This window comes from Lissotriton vulgaris, chromosome 5 (assembly GCF_964263255.1).
Source record: "Lissotriton vulgaris chromosome 5, aLisVul1.2, whole genome shotgun sequence".
In the NCBI taxonomy this organism is placed as follows: Eukaryota; Metazoa; Chordata; class Amphibia; order Caudata; family Salamandridae; genus Lissotriton; species Lissotriton vulgaris.
The window spans coordinates 1,586,771,331-1,586,786,048 of record NC_141693.1 but is presented as its reverse complement, the minus strand read 5'-3'; the positions used below and the strand labels follow the sequence as shown (position 1 = coordinate 1,586,786,048).

The 14,718-nt window shown below is 49.8% G+C and overlaps 1 protein-coding gene across 1 annotated transcript in view; it reads left to right on the top strand.

Moving 5' to 3' along the window:
• The window catches only part of LOC147716744 (dehydrogenase/reductase SDR family member 4-like), a 146,641-nt gene that overhangs the window by 81,200 nt on the left and 50,723 nt on the right, over positions 1-14,718 (top strand). The window contains exon 8 of the mRNA XM_086923686.1: positions 4,010-4,065. Coding sequence (XP_086779812.1) covers positions 4,010-4,065 — 56 coding nt within the window. The remainder of the gene's footprint in view (positions 1-4,009; positions 4,066-14,718) is intronic.

Here is a 14,718-nt window from a genome sequence, read left to right as displayed (position 1 = left end):
CAAAGGTAAGCCAAAGGTCAGCTCGTCTGCGCCCATCGTGCCTCGGGCGCGCTGGGCGCAGACCTTGCTGACCGAGTACCTCATGTCCCGGCCACTGCAGTGATTTCTTACACACGGGAACAGCTGCTATCCCTTAACTCTCTGAGCTGTTTGGGTCCTGCTCGGCGATGTGGGTCTTTTGATTTATTCAGCCCTTGCTCTCTGTGCGGTTTTAGTTATGTTTCAACACTGACAGCCCCATTTTGCTACTCGAGTATGTTGCATTCCGTCTCGGCGGCTCTTGTCAATGCTCGATCTATGAGCAAGCATGCTGCCGATATTTTTGAATTATTGTCCGATAGCTCGTTGGACATTCTGTTTGTGACGGAAACATGGCTTAATGGCGCCAGAGCGCCGGATGTTGAACTGGCTATCCCTAGAGGTTTTAAGATCTGCAGGAAAGATCGAGCACAGGGAAGAAGGGGGGATTGGCAATTGTTCTGAAGGAATCTTGGGTTCTTCATGTAGATTCCCCTGACGAGATAGGAGACGGGGAGGTTTTGATTTTTTCCCTTGTTCTTTCACCCCACTATACTTTAGGTGGCACATTAATTTAGCGGCCGCCGGGGCCCCCGGTCCTTTTCTTAAGGCCCTATCGGAGGTTATGGTGCCTCGTGCTCTGAGGTTTCCGAAATTTCTCCTCTTGGGTGATTTTAATATTCACGCTGAAGCAGCCGAGCTCCCCGATTGTAAATTATTGTTGGAGTCCTTAAGTTTGGCCCATCTTATACAATGGGTTATTTTGCCTATGCACTCTGGGGGCCATACATTAGACGTGATCTGTTCTAACTTCCCTCTCGGAGTTGAATTACCTCAACACCTCACGTGGTCTGATCATCGGCTGATCAGAATTGCATGGTCTGCCGATAGAACTATTTCCATGGCTTTAAAGCTTTGTTGCACTCAGAAGATTAATGTGCACACTCTGTCTGCCTTCCTGAGGGACAATTGGCCCGTGCTGGGGAACGAGTTGGCCAATGCAGTGCAGATCTTTAACTCGTGGGTTTCAGCAGGGGTGGCCTCTTCTTCTAAGGGTAACAACAGTCACAGATCCCATGTAACCCCGTCTAAACCCTGGTTCTCTCCTGCCCTGCGCGATCTTAAACTTATTTGCAAAAAGTTGGAAAGGACATGGCGCCGTGCATATTGCCCTACGGCCAAGGTGGCCTTTCACGAAGCACAGAGGAACTATTATGCCTGTATTAAATCAGCAAAATGTGAGTATTTTGCTGATAAGATTAATAAGGCCAACAATAACAGTCAGGAAATTTGTTCTATTGTTAACAGCTTCCTCTCCCCCTGTGCTGAGCAACTATCAGTGCCCCCTTCAGCTGCCTGGTGTGAGAACCTTTCCTCGTTTTTTGAGCAGAAAATAGCGGGGATTCAGGCTAGTCTTCGTTCCATCAGTTCTAATAGTTCCATCTCTAACACCTCTCCAGCACTAGGGTCCGTCTTCCCTGAGTTCAAGGAGTTCGCACCACCCTCGATTGAGGATACTTTAGCGGTGGTGAAATCCTTGAGGTCAGGATCCCCTACGGACCCTTGCCCTGCACGGGTGCTTGCGGGAGTTGCTGAAGTGGTGGGCCATGAGATCTTGCAGATCGTCAGTCTTTCGTTTGGGTCAGCGATGGTGCCAGCTGAGTGGAAGCAGGCTAAGCTCCTGCCTCTACTTAAAAAGGCCGGCTCTGATCCATCACAACCCGCTAGCTATAGGCCGATTTCACTACTCCCTGCTATGGCTAAAATTGGCAAACAAATGGCTTTACGGCATTTGAATGCTTTCGTAGAAGCATCTGGGGCTTTACACCCTGCCCAATCTGGTTTCCGTGCTGCGTATAGCACGGAATCCGCGTTAGTTGAAGTTTCCAAAGCCATAAGGGACTGTTTGGACAACGGTGGTAGAGTGGCTCTAATTTTATTGGACCTCTCTGCCGCGTTTGATACGGTGCCCCATCAACGCCTACTCTCCCGTCTTGCTGACATTGGCGTCACGGGCTTGGCCTTGGATTGGCTGGGTTCCTTTCTTTCAGCTAGGTCCCAGCAGGTCTGGCTTCCCCCGTTTTCATCAACAGTTAAGCCACTCTTGACGGGGGTCCCTCAAGGTTCAACGTTGAGCCCGCTGCTATTCAATGTGTATTTGACACCCCTGATTGAGATGGCAGAACAACTGGGGGCCAAAATTATAGCCTACGCCGATGAGACGCAATTGCTGTTTACATGGCGTGGCGCTGACCTGGACACAGGTGTGATTCAATCCTGTTTGTCCTCGGTTTTCAACTGGTTAGTGGCCGCCCAGCTGAAGTGCAATGAGGACAAAACGGAAATCCTATTGTATGGTCAGTTTCTGGCTAGTTTCAGAGAATCACTTTGGCTTCCCATTTCCTTGCTCGGCGGATATCCCGGCTAAGAACTTGGGAGTCTGGTTCGGGAAGATCTCTCATTTGAGACATATATCAATAAACTGACGGGGGTGCTTCGGCACCCTCAAAGCGATGCAGAAGTTTTTTCCTTATCTTCCGTCTACAGCGAGAGAGGCGGTTGCGAGAGCACAGATCCTCTTGCGTCTCGATTACGCTAATGCTCTGCTGGGTGGCTCTCCTGCTTATCTGGTGGGGCGCCTTCAGATAATTCAGAATGCCACTGCCAGACTTTTAGGCAACATCTCCAGCCGCATGACTGTCTTGCCCTATCTGCAGAGCTTACACTGGTTGCCAGTGCCACAAAGGATCCTTTTTAAAATACTCACTCTGGCCCATAAGGCCATTAATGGCCATGGCCCCGTTTACTTGAGGAAACGGTTTAGCCGTTATTCTCCTAACAGGCCATTGCACTCTGCTACTCAACTTTTGCTGCAGGTCCCACGATTCCGGCGTTCCCGGCTGGGTGGGCAGTCAATTGCAGTCAGAGCGGAGGTTGCCTGGAATGATCTTCCTCTGGTTCTTCGGTCTGACCCGAACTTCGGCTCATTCAAAAAAGCTCGGAAAACTCACCTGTTTAAAATGGCTTTTTAGGTCCCTTCTACTGTCCTGCTTTCCTCTTCTGTTTCCCTTTTTGGTCACTCCGTGCCAGGATACTCCGGTAGTAGTTGAGCGCGCTATAAAACAGCATATAACATAACATAACATAACATAGGATTCTACACAGGAAGGGGCCCACTTATCTACATAACCTTCTGACCGCATATACCCCTTCACGCCAACTGAGAGGCGGAATGGGGCAGGTCAAAATTCCCGCTATCAGGAGGGCTAGAATGGGCGGCCGCTCCTTCTGCTTCCTGGCAGCTCAACAGTGGAACAAACTCCCAGTGCACCTTCGGCTGGAGGTTTCGGAGACAGTCTTCTGCAAGAAATTGAAAACCTTTCTTTTCCCCAGATAAAATCCTCCCCATGCTACACTGAATAGCTTTGGGTGGCAGGGTCTGAATGGTGGGGGGAGGGCGTTGGCAGCCTGCTTCTAGGTGGACGATACTGTAGCGCGGGGACACACTAGCCTAGTGTAACCAGACACTTTACAAACCTTCATATTATTATTATTATTATTTAAAATAAATAGGCCTCAGCATTCTTACAGTGGTTCCTCCTGGTCCAGCTGTGGGTACTTCACTCAGTGTTGGTTGAATTGATGTCCTCATGGGTATGGCCCAGGATTCGCTTCAAGGACTGAAGAAGAGAGCCAGGAGTTTGTGAAAGGATGGTTAAGGGGCCTGTGACTGCATGTAGACATGGACGTAAGTGCACAGCCTATGGTAAGTCATAGGCCTAGAAAAGAAGAAGAATGCGGCTGCAGTTTTTGGGTAAAGGGGCTTCTTCGAGGGAGCATCTGTTCAAAGCAGGATGGTGCTGATGAGGAACGGCTGCTTGGTAACACTATTGTTCCTTCCCATTCTCTCTAAGAAGGCTGTCAGACCATTGATGATAACTGTGTACTCATGAGACTGCATGTTAACATGTACACCCTTCTCTGTCTTCAGATATGGAATGATGAAGCATGGAACGAAGAGTTGTCTAAGACCTTCAGTACTTTCAGGTAAATATACTGGGATACTCCGTTGTATTATAAGAAGGGTGTACCATAAATGCCATTTACACAATGCAACTAGAGCAGACCTTGTACATCCCCGCAAATCAGCAGTAGCAAAAGTAGGGAGTGGGCAATGGGGCACACATCATGCACCCCCACTCCCCCCCCCCCCATCCTGCTTCCGTATAAGGGCCCTTTTGTGCCTTCATCAAGTTTCAAAACTGAAAAGTCAGCTGTAGGTTCTTCCTGTGACTGTAGCTGAGTTGGGTTGAATGGAGTGTGAGTGCAAGAACGGAGGAAGCTTATAGACTAATGTATGGTGGTACTGAATGGGAGTAACCTTTGTGTAACTTCTCTGTTGGTCTCAGCTTTACTCAAAGTTTCTGGAAACAAGCTACTAAGAATAGGATGTTGTCAGGAAGTGATATATTAAGCCTCTCCAGTCATCAGGTCTCAAGTCAGCACCTAAAAAGATATGAGTAGCGAATGAATTTGGAGCTGAGGCTGTCCTTGCCTTTCTTGTGGGCAGGAAACCCTTGGATTTTGTAGTAAATGGACGAGGGAGCCAAAATCCAATCCGAAATGGGGCCTTGAACATTTGTCTACCAGATATATGGTTCCCTATGGGAAACAGCCTTTACAACAAGTTTTTTACCTATTGTACCTTTACCACGCATGTTTTAGAACGCATATGCATATCCCTTTACCACACATTTAAAGTAAGTTCAGGGTGTGAGAGGTTACCGCCTACAAATACATTGTTTATATATAAAGTTATATATAACCAATGTGTGGTAAAGGCATACGTTGTAAAAGCATATGTGATCTAAAAAAATGTGGGGTAGAAAATTCGTGGTAAATACAAAGCAGAGTATTTCCCTTTTACGGCATCATACAACTGTTCCCTATCCCCTCCACACAATAAGTATAGTAGAGCACAGAAGTGTGAATTGTGTGCTTGATTTGAAATCTCAACATAGGAGTCTATGGAAGAAGAATGCAGTCAATGTTGCTGGAAAGACATTTTAATACACACCTAAGACATTCAATCAATCAATCAATCATCGCATTTATATAGCGCGCTACTCATCCAGAGGGTCTCAAGGCGCTGGGGGAGGGGGGTCCGCTACTGCTCGAACAGCCAGGTCTTGAGTTGCTTCCTGAAGGCGAGGGGGTCCTGGGTCAGGCGGAGGTGGGTGGGGAGGGAGTTCCATGTCTTGGCGGCGAGGTAGGAGGAGGACCCTCCCCCTGTGGTGGCTCTTCGGATGCGGGGGACGGTGGCGAGGGCGTGGCTGGTCGATCGAAGCTGGCGTTTGGGAGCGTAGAAGTTGAGGCGGCTGTTGAGGTATCCTGGGCCTTGGTTGTGTAGGGCTTTGTGTGCGTGGGTGAGGAGACGGAAGGTGATTCTCTTGTTGACCGGGAGCCAGTGCAGGTCTCTCAGGTGTCCGGAGATGTGGCTGCGACGGGGGATGTCCAGGATGAGTCGTGCTGAGGCGTTCTGGATCCGCTGGAGTCTCTTCTGGAGTTTGGCGGTGGTTCCGGCGTAGAGGGAGTTGCCGTAGTCCAGACGGCTGGTGAAGAGGGCCTGGGTGACCGTCTTCCTGGTCTCGGTGGGGATCCACCGAAAGATCTTACGTAGCATGCGCAGGATGTTGAAGCACGACGAGGAGACGGCATTGACTTGTCTGGTCAAGGAGAGGGAGGAGTCCAGGATGAAGCCCAGGTTGCGTGCGTGGTCTGTTGGTTTGGGTGCACTGCCTAGGGCGGGGGGCCACCAGGAGTCGTCCCAAGCGGCGGGTGAGGATCCCTGGATGAGGACTTCCGTCTTGTCTGAGTTCAGTTTCAGGCGGCTGTTCTACATCCATTCGGCTACCTCTTTCATCCCTTCGTGAAGGTTGGCTCTGGCGGTGGCGGAGTCGTTGGTAAGGGAGAGAATCAGCTGGGTGTCGTCGGCGTAGGAGATGATGTTGAGGTTGTGCTGGCGTGCGATGTCTGCGAGGGGGCTCATGTAGACGTTGAAGAGGGTTGGACTGAGCGAGGAGCCTTGAGGGACGCCGCAGATGACTTCAGAGGCTTCGGATCTGAACGGAGGGAGACGGACTCTTTGTGTCCTTCCGGCGAGGAAGGAGATGATCCACTCCAGTGCCTTCTCCTGGACTCCGACGTTGCTGAGGCGTTGTACTAGGGTACGGTGGCAGACAGTGTCGAAGGCCGCGGAGAGGTCGAGGAGGATGAGGGCCGCTGTTTCTCCGTTGTCGAGCAGCGCTCGGATGTCATCGGTGGCTGCGATCAGGGCGGTCTCGGTGCTGTGGTTGGCCCGGAAGTCAGACTGCGAGGGGTCGAGGGATCCGTTCGTCTCGAGGAAGGCGGCCAGCTGCTTGTTGACGGTCTTCTCGATGACTTTTGCAGGAAACGGGAGCAGCGAGATGGGGCGGTAGTTCTTGAGGTCGGTGGGGTCGGCAGATGGCTTCTTGAGTAGGGTGCTGAGTTTGGCGTGCTTCCAGCTCTCCGGGAAGGTAGCGGTGTCGAAGGAGGTGTTGATGATGTCCCGCAGGTGGGGTGCGATGACAGCGTCGGCCTTGTTGAAGACGTGGTAAGGGCAGGGGTCGGTTGGAGATCCGGAGTGGATGGAGTTCATCGTGCGGACGGTGTCTTTGGTGCTGATCGGAGTCCAGACGCGGAGGGTGGTGGTGGGGGGCAGTGGTTCGGTTGTGGCGTTCGTCGGTTGAGTGCTGAAACTGTTGTGTATGTCCGCGATCTTGTTGTGGAAGTAGGAGGCGAGGGAGTTGCAGAGGTCTTGCGAAGGTGTGATGTCGTTGTTTCCGGCGTTGGGGTTGGAGAGCTCTTTAACGATGTTGAAGAGTTCCTTGCTGTTGTGTGAGTTGTTGTCCAGTCGTTCCTTGAATGCAGTTTTCTTGGTGGCGTGGATGAATTGGTGGTGTTTACGGGTGGCGAGCTTGAGGGCAGTCATGTTGTCCGGTGTTGGGTCTCTGCGCCAGGTTCTCTCGAGGGCTTGGCAGTTCTTCTTGGAGCTCTTGAGTTCGTCGGTGAACCATGGGGCTTTCTTGCTACCGGGTCTGCTGGGCGGGGTCCTCAGGGGGGCGAGCGCGTCTGCGCAGTCGCTGATCCACTTCGTGAGGTTGGTGGCCGCCTGGCTAGGGTTCGTTGTGCTGGTGGGAGGGTTCATGTTCAGGTAGGTCGCGAGCTGGTCGGCGGTGATCTTGTTCCAGCTCCTGCGTGCAACCTGTTGCTGGTGGTGGTGGATCGTGGTCCTTCCGAAGCTGAAGTGGACGCAGCTGTGGTCCGTCCAGTGGAGTCCGGTGGCGTGGCTGAAGGCGATGTCCTTGCTGGATGAGAAGACGGGGTCGAGTGTGTGTTCGGCGTAGTGGGTGGGGGTGGTCACCAGCTGCTTGAGTCCCAGGTTGGCGAGGTTGTCCAGCAGGGTGGTGGTGTTGCGGTCGTTGTTGTTCTCCAGGTGGAAGTTGAGGTCCCCTAGGAGGATGTAGTCAGCGGAGCAGAGGGCGTGCGGGCTGATGAAGTCGGCGATGTCTTCGCTGAATTGTGTGCGTTTTCCCGGGGGTCTGTAGATGAGGGTGCCTCTGAGGGTGGTCTTGGGGTTGATGTGGACCTGAAAGTGCAGGTGCTCGGCTGTTGCGAGGGTGACGTCGGTGTTGGTCGTGATGCGGATGGTGTTCCTGTGGACGATGGCGATGCCTCCTCCGGTGTGGTTGATGCGGTCCTTTCAGATGATCTTGTAGCCGTCTGGGATGGCGATGGCGATGTCGGGCACTGAAGAGGCGTTCATCCAGGTTTCCGTGAGGAAGGCGACGTCTGGTGAAGTAGTGTAGAGCAGGTTCCAGAGCTCGACGGCGTGTCTGTGGACGGAGCGGGTGTTGAGCAGGATGCACTTTAGGTGGCTGCTGCTGTTGCTCGTCGAGGTCTTGAGCACTGCTGGAGTGGCGCAGGTCCAGATGCAGGTGAACATGCAGGCGTTGCAGCAGAAGGGTCCGTGGGTGCGTCTCGGGGTGGCTCGGTAGCACCCCGGGATTCTTCCGGCGTTGAGTGCGTAGAGTTCGGTGGCGTCGTAGGTCCGGCGGGTGGGCTGGGGTCTGCGGGGGCCAGGGGTCCTGGCACTGGGCGCAGTCCAGGCGCGGACGGGCGCAGACGGGCTTACCTTTGGCGCACCTTCGGCGCTCAGTCGGTGCTCCCGCTGCGCGCGTCCGCTGCGCGGTCGCTGAGGGGGCGACATAAGAAGGGAGCCGGGAGGGCGGGTCAGCTGACATTGGTCAAAACAGCACAGCTCAAAGTCCAGTCCCTCAACTGACCCACAGTAGAACATAAATAACACACTCCATGACATAAGTAATTTGATTCAGCAAATGTTTTGTTACCCAACATAGAGAAAAAACCCAACACAAGTTACAACACCCCACACACAATAAACAATGCAGCAATGTGCACAACATCCCGAACAGCACACACACAAACTAACAATATAGACAAGCATTTCCAATGCAATAGGTCTCGCATTTTTTTTAAGTTAGAGATGTTGGCATTGTAAATGGCAATGTTTTTACCTATGAGCTTTGGTGTGGAGTGTAGTGGATGGATGAGCAAAGATGCAGCTGCAGCACTGTCTAGAGGATTTAAAATGAGGAATTACCACTGGGTCCAGAAAAGCAGCTGCAGCACTGACTAGAGGACTTAGAAGAGGAATTACCACTGGGTCCAGAGAAGCAGCTAGCAGCACTGTCTAGAAGACTCCTCACAACATCCGACGGCATTGTGCTACTTTTAAGAACAGCTGCGAAGACTGCTCATTTTAAACAAAGTGATGCACTTAAACAGTTTCACTGGCATGGACTTTAATAGCTCCAGTTTAAAGAAATCCCAATTTGCAGTTTCTCTCTAAAAGCCAGTCGTGGGGGGCTTTTAAATTCAAAGGGATCTCCGAATGTAGATTTCTTCATGCACAGAGGCTTTCTCAGCCTGCCCCACTTCTCCTCTGGCCCTCCTGAACAGTTCTCTTCTGCTCGGAGAGGTCCCCAGCCAATTTAAGAACGCAGAGGTAGTTCCCATTCTAAAGAAACCCACTGCCGACCCTACGGTTATGGGCAACTTCCGCCCCATCTCCCTTCTTCCCTACCTAAGCAAGGTACTCAAGACGTATGTTACTAGTATCCTCAGCTCTTTTATTGAGGACTCCAACTTCTTGGACCCCCAGCAGGCCGGGTTCAGACCCGCCCATTCGACAGAGGCGGTCATTCTCTCTGTAATGGAGGAACTCCGCAGAGGCGCCGATTCTAACACCCACCAAGCCTTGATTCTTCTGGACCTGTCAGCGGCCTTTGACACGGTCGACCACACCATCTTGGTTGACCGTGTCAAAGAGGCTGGTATCGGAGGGACGGCCCTTGATTGGGTCCGCTCATTCCTGACGAACCGCCACCAATCTGTCCGACTCTCCCATTTTTCGGCTGACAGGATGAAACTCACCTGCGGTGTGCCACAGGGTTCGTCTTTGTCCCCACTTCTTTTTAATTTGTACCTTACCCCCCTGATCCGCTCCCTCCGGGGAAGGAATGTCACTGCATTTAACTATGCAGATGACATTCAGCTCATCTTCAATCTTGACTCCTCGCAGGATGCGGCTCAGGATTTCCAATCCACCCTCTGTCATATCAGCAATTGGATGGGCACTCACCATCTCAAACTCAATCCCGACAAGACGGAGCTTGTTCTTGTCGGAGGCCCATCCAACCCCTGGAACTCCACCTTCTGGCCCCCTGCCCTTGGCCCCTCCCCCCGCCCTGCTGACAAGGTCAAAAGCTTGGGGGTCTACATTTCTCATGATCTCTCCATGCAACATCAGGTCAGTGCTACGGTGTCCTCCTGCTTCCACCAGCTCAGAAAAATTCGCAAAATAGCCCATTTTCTGACCACCGAAGCCCTCACCCTGACGTTGCTGGCATTAGTCATCTCTCGGGTTGACTATGCCAATGCCTTGTACGCAGGTATCCCGCAATACCAAATCAAAAGACTTCAGATGATACAAAATCAGGCAGCACGCCTCATTTACCACCAACCTAAACATCACCACGTCCGTCCCCTACTTAAAGCCCTTCACTGGCTTCCTGTATCAGAGCGTTGTCAATTTAAACTAGGCTGCTTGACCCACAAATCCCTGGCCGGCATCGTCCCCTCTTTCATCTCGTCGCTTCTGCACCCGTACGTCCCTTCCAGACCCCTCCGATCTTCCCACCACGCTCTCCTTCAGACGCCCAGGTTCAGGCGCAAAAAGCACGGAGGCCTCAGATTCTCTTTTCTGGCCCCCTCACTCTGGAACCCTCTCCCCCCGGAACTTAGACTTTCCTCCTCTTACCCTCACTTCAGGTCTCTCCTAAAGACTCACCTCTTCCGCGGCGCTTACACATAAGCTTCCTTGCCCTCCCTTCTTTGTCTCCTCCTGATTTAGTGATCAGCACCAAGAAACCGACCGGTGTATGTTGCGCTTTATAAATTGTGTTTACATTTTACATTTACATTACATTTACACAGAGTCTATTTAACAGGAAATCGCTTCCGGCCCCTCCTATGTGATCCTTTCAAATAGACCATCGCCTGCTGGTACTTTGGTCAAATCCTCCATACTGTGATCGTATTGTCTGCAATCTGCATCCTTTTTTAAATCTAAAACTGAAATCATAAGCGATTCCTTAAAAACATATGAGCGGCAAGTAAAAGTTGCTGGTTTGAGTGTGGCACAGATCACTGCAGGGGGCACTGTGGAGCCACCAGGTACACTGCAGAGGAGGCGTGCCTCTCAAGGTCCAGGGGGCGGGCCACACCTAGGGCGTACAGGGGCCAAATCCGTCCTCACACTGGTATGTGCAAAGGAGATGAAGAACCTGCTCCCTGAGAGTTACAAAGGGACAAGACAGAGCAGTGCTTCACAGCAAAGCTGGAAGGATTAGCGAAGACCCACACCCATTTGTTGTTCTCCCTCTGTTACTATTGCAGGTTTGTTACACGGAACAGAATGTAAGCGTATTACTGTAAACATTTAATGGTCATTGTGTTCCTGATGGTGGCAAGCACATTAAAAAATAAAATAATCATCCGGTGATGGTTTCAGATTAAGTCAGGCTAAAGACGACAACCTTCCACTAGCAGCTGAACCGCTGTGTTCACACGTGGTCCTTTGTTCTGCAAATAACAATCACATGGAGGAGAGATAAGTGTCTGGTAATGTGATTCCTGAGTTCCTTAATGTTGTGTCCACATAAAAGCTCTGAAACTGTGAGGGCACAGCGTGCGCGCCCCTGCGGCAATACTCCATGGAAGTTAACTTCTAAGGAAAGGTGGGGCATGAAACACCCATCAGCCATTACCGTACTCGCAATTTAAAGGACAGACAGATAAACCAATCATAAGCAAATGAGGAGTCAGACTCCACAAAGTCAAGATAACAGATCACCTACAGCACAAGCGCTGTTTAGGCTCGACCTAAAATGGGGAATGTGTGCCAGGTGTGTGTGTGGGAGGTTGGTATTCCTACTAAGAGCATTTTTAAAATCGAATTAAATGGGTGGGTTTTACAGGATATATTTACTTCAAAATCTTGAATGAAATGTGATCACAATGAGACATTTTACTGCACAAATGCCGAGAAACATTAGTCGCATGCCAGGAATTCCCCCACCGTTCCAACTGGTATGTTAGCAAAATGCTACAACCCCCAAAACAAGCACAACCACTCACCCACAACAATAGGCACCACAAGTGTTTCCTACCAGTAAAGCATCTCTGCCAAAACAGCCAATGGCCAAACAGGAGGTGACATCATACTTGCTAAATACTGAAAAAGTAAAATGCCGAAACATAGATCCATCCATTTCATAACTTATTTACACTTCTGTATTAGATAAAGACATACCAATAATATTTCAGCAGAGCAAGACCCAATCCATACCAGGGACCCTCATGATAAATCTGACATGTTAGGAGCTGTGTCATGCCGCTACTGCAGAGAAATATGGGTACAACTACCATGCCATGTCTTCACAACATGACTGGTTTGCTCTGCAGTGCCACAGATGGAAAGAAGGCTTCAAAACAACCAATAGAGAAATTATTAGACTCACAAATTGCCCCATGTTAATAGGGTGAGTATGAGTCGGACCTGCTGGGCCAGGCTTTGTAGTTTCATAAGTAAGGCCCTACAAGTCCCACCCTGCCAAGTACTGATGGCTGAAAACGCAGAAATTGCTGAACATCAACCTCATAGAACCATTTCACAGCTACACAATTTAGTTTGTGGGAATCAAATTTGTGACCAATGAGTTAGACACACGACAACTGCAGCATGTGCATTAGCCCACCTCCATTGCTCTTTCATAGAGTCCACAGCACTGATTCCCTCCATTGTCCCCAAATCCATTTTGTAATTACTTTTTACTGGTTCAGGAAACACATCAATTCCTGTTTCTCAGATAAGTACTTTTATTCTTGTGATTTTCCCTATTTTCTGACATATGGCTTGACTGATAAAACAACAATTTCAGATACAGAAAAACATGCCTACATATTATGTAGCGGACTTCATATGGGCAGCATTCTCATATTTAGCTTCTTCAAATGATATAATAAACGGTGTAAAATGTTCTGAAGCAGCCCTGCTGCTGCTTTGTCATTTGTAGCTATAGGACAGCCATACCGTAGTGATACTGTATTTTCAGCTTAAAAAATATAATGCATGAGAAAGCCATCTAGATTTGTACTCTGGCTTTTTGCATACAGTATTCATGCTGTCCTGTTGGATTAATTTCCTGTTTGTGATGTGCAGGCCTGTGCATCACAATAAATGCACGCTTCAGGCTGCTTAACTGTACACAACCGGGAACTTCGAGTTAACTTTCGGAGCCTTTCTTTCAGCTCAAAGCTGCTTTTGCTGAAAATATGCTTATTGGAAAATTAAAAGGCACTATTCTCCTTTGCAGGTTTATATAGTCTGGGAATGTTTTATTTGTAGAGTTTGCTGCTTCATGGTATTTTCATCCCATGCATGCGTGGCAACAGTTACACACTTCCACCAATAAATATTAATTGTTAACGCATATTTCTTGTTTAGACGTTGCCATGTTGGAGTGACACATATTCAATAACCGAGGCATGTCCAAAAAGGGGAGAATGATCTACAGCACACCTCTGCAAACAAGCGTGCTTCCTAAATGCTTGTTTAATGTCAACTGCATGCCAAATGTGCCTTTCTTGTTGTGTCATATCCTTGCTCATGTTTGTGCCACTCATGTGACAGAACAAGGGTAGGCAAGAATGGTCGACTTTAATTCAGAGTAATTAAACATACCAAATATTCACGTTTTCCCTGGGGCTAGGACTTCATCCTGCACGTGCAGCCCTACACGCATTACAAAGGATTTAGTGAAACATGAACAATTTCATACAATGTGAACGACGTCAACTGGTCGGTTGATATGGCGGGGAAATTCTGTCTTGCAGAATAGATAAAGGGCCCATCCAAGATGCAGAGAGCTGTTATTTTCGGATCCAGTCATCGCCGAATCATTCCCTTTCGGGCATTTTGGTCTATCGCCCCCCGGGGACAATAAAACAGTTTTCCACCTCCATTCTGGACCATGTTCCCGTCTTAGCCGCATCCTCTCCCAATTTCATTCTACTGGGGGATCTGAATCTTCATTTTGACCTACAGGAGGATAAAATAGCATCTGACCTGAGATCGGAACTTATGACAGCTAACCTCAGGCTCCATAATCGGGAACCTACACATGTGAAGGGACACTTGTTAGACTGTGTGTTCTCTAATATCTCACATCTTCAGACGAGCCCTCCTCTCCCTATGCCCTGGTCGGATCACTTCCTGGTGCCGTTTGAATTGAACTTTATGAGGGATCCTCCTCCTCCTCCCGGTCCTAGGGCACCCCGTACCTATAAGAGAATTTGGTCACGACTATCAACTGAGAATCTCTCCCTTATTCTTGAACAATCAGTCCCCCCATCTGGATGCGATCCCCTGGTAGCCGATGTTGCCTTCCATGACTGGCTCCGCCAAGCATTAGATATGGAACTACCTCTCAAAGCCATCTCAAATAAAAGGAGCGGCCCCAAGTCCTCCTGGTACACCCCTGAACTGGGATGTATGAGAAAGAAATGTAAAAAGCTGGAGCGAGAATGGCGGAAGAACTGGGCGACCACCAAAAAAGATAACTATCGTGAAGCCATGAGAGCATACAAGATGGCTTGCAATTTGACCAAAGCCGCCCATTTTGAGGAAAGAATCAGAATGGCAGGTAATTCTTCTAGAGAAACTTATCAGATCCTTAAAGAGCTTCTCACTGTCCCCACTCCCCCGGTAACTCAGGAGGTAAATTCTGATAAATGCAATCAACTGGCCCAGTTTTTTGATGTCAAAATACAGAACATCTTAGCCAGCCTTCCTCTGAGTACCGGTAGGGTAGACAAAGCAGCTCCGGAGGCCGCACTGGACGTAAAGGTGTTTGATAGCTTCCCCCCCATCTCAAAGGAGGCTTTTTGTGAGGAGCTTTCAGCCCTGAAGAGCGGCTCCCCTTCGGACCCCATGCCCATTCGGATCCTCAAGCAATTTACGAACATCATTGCAGG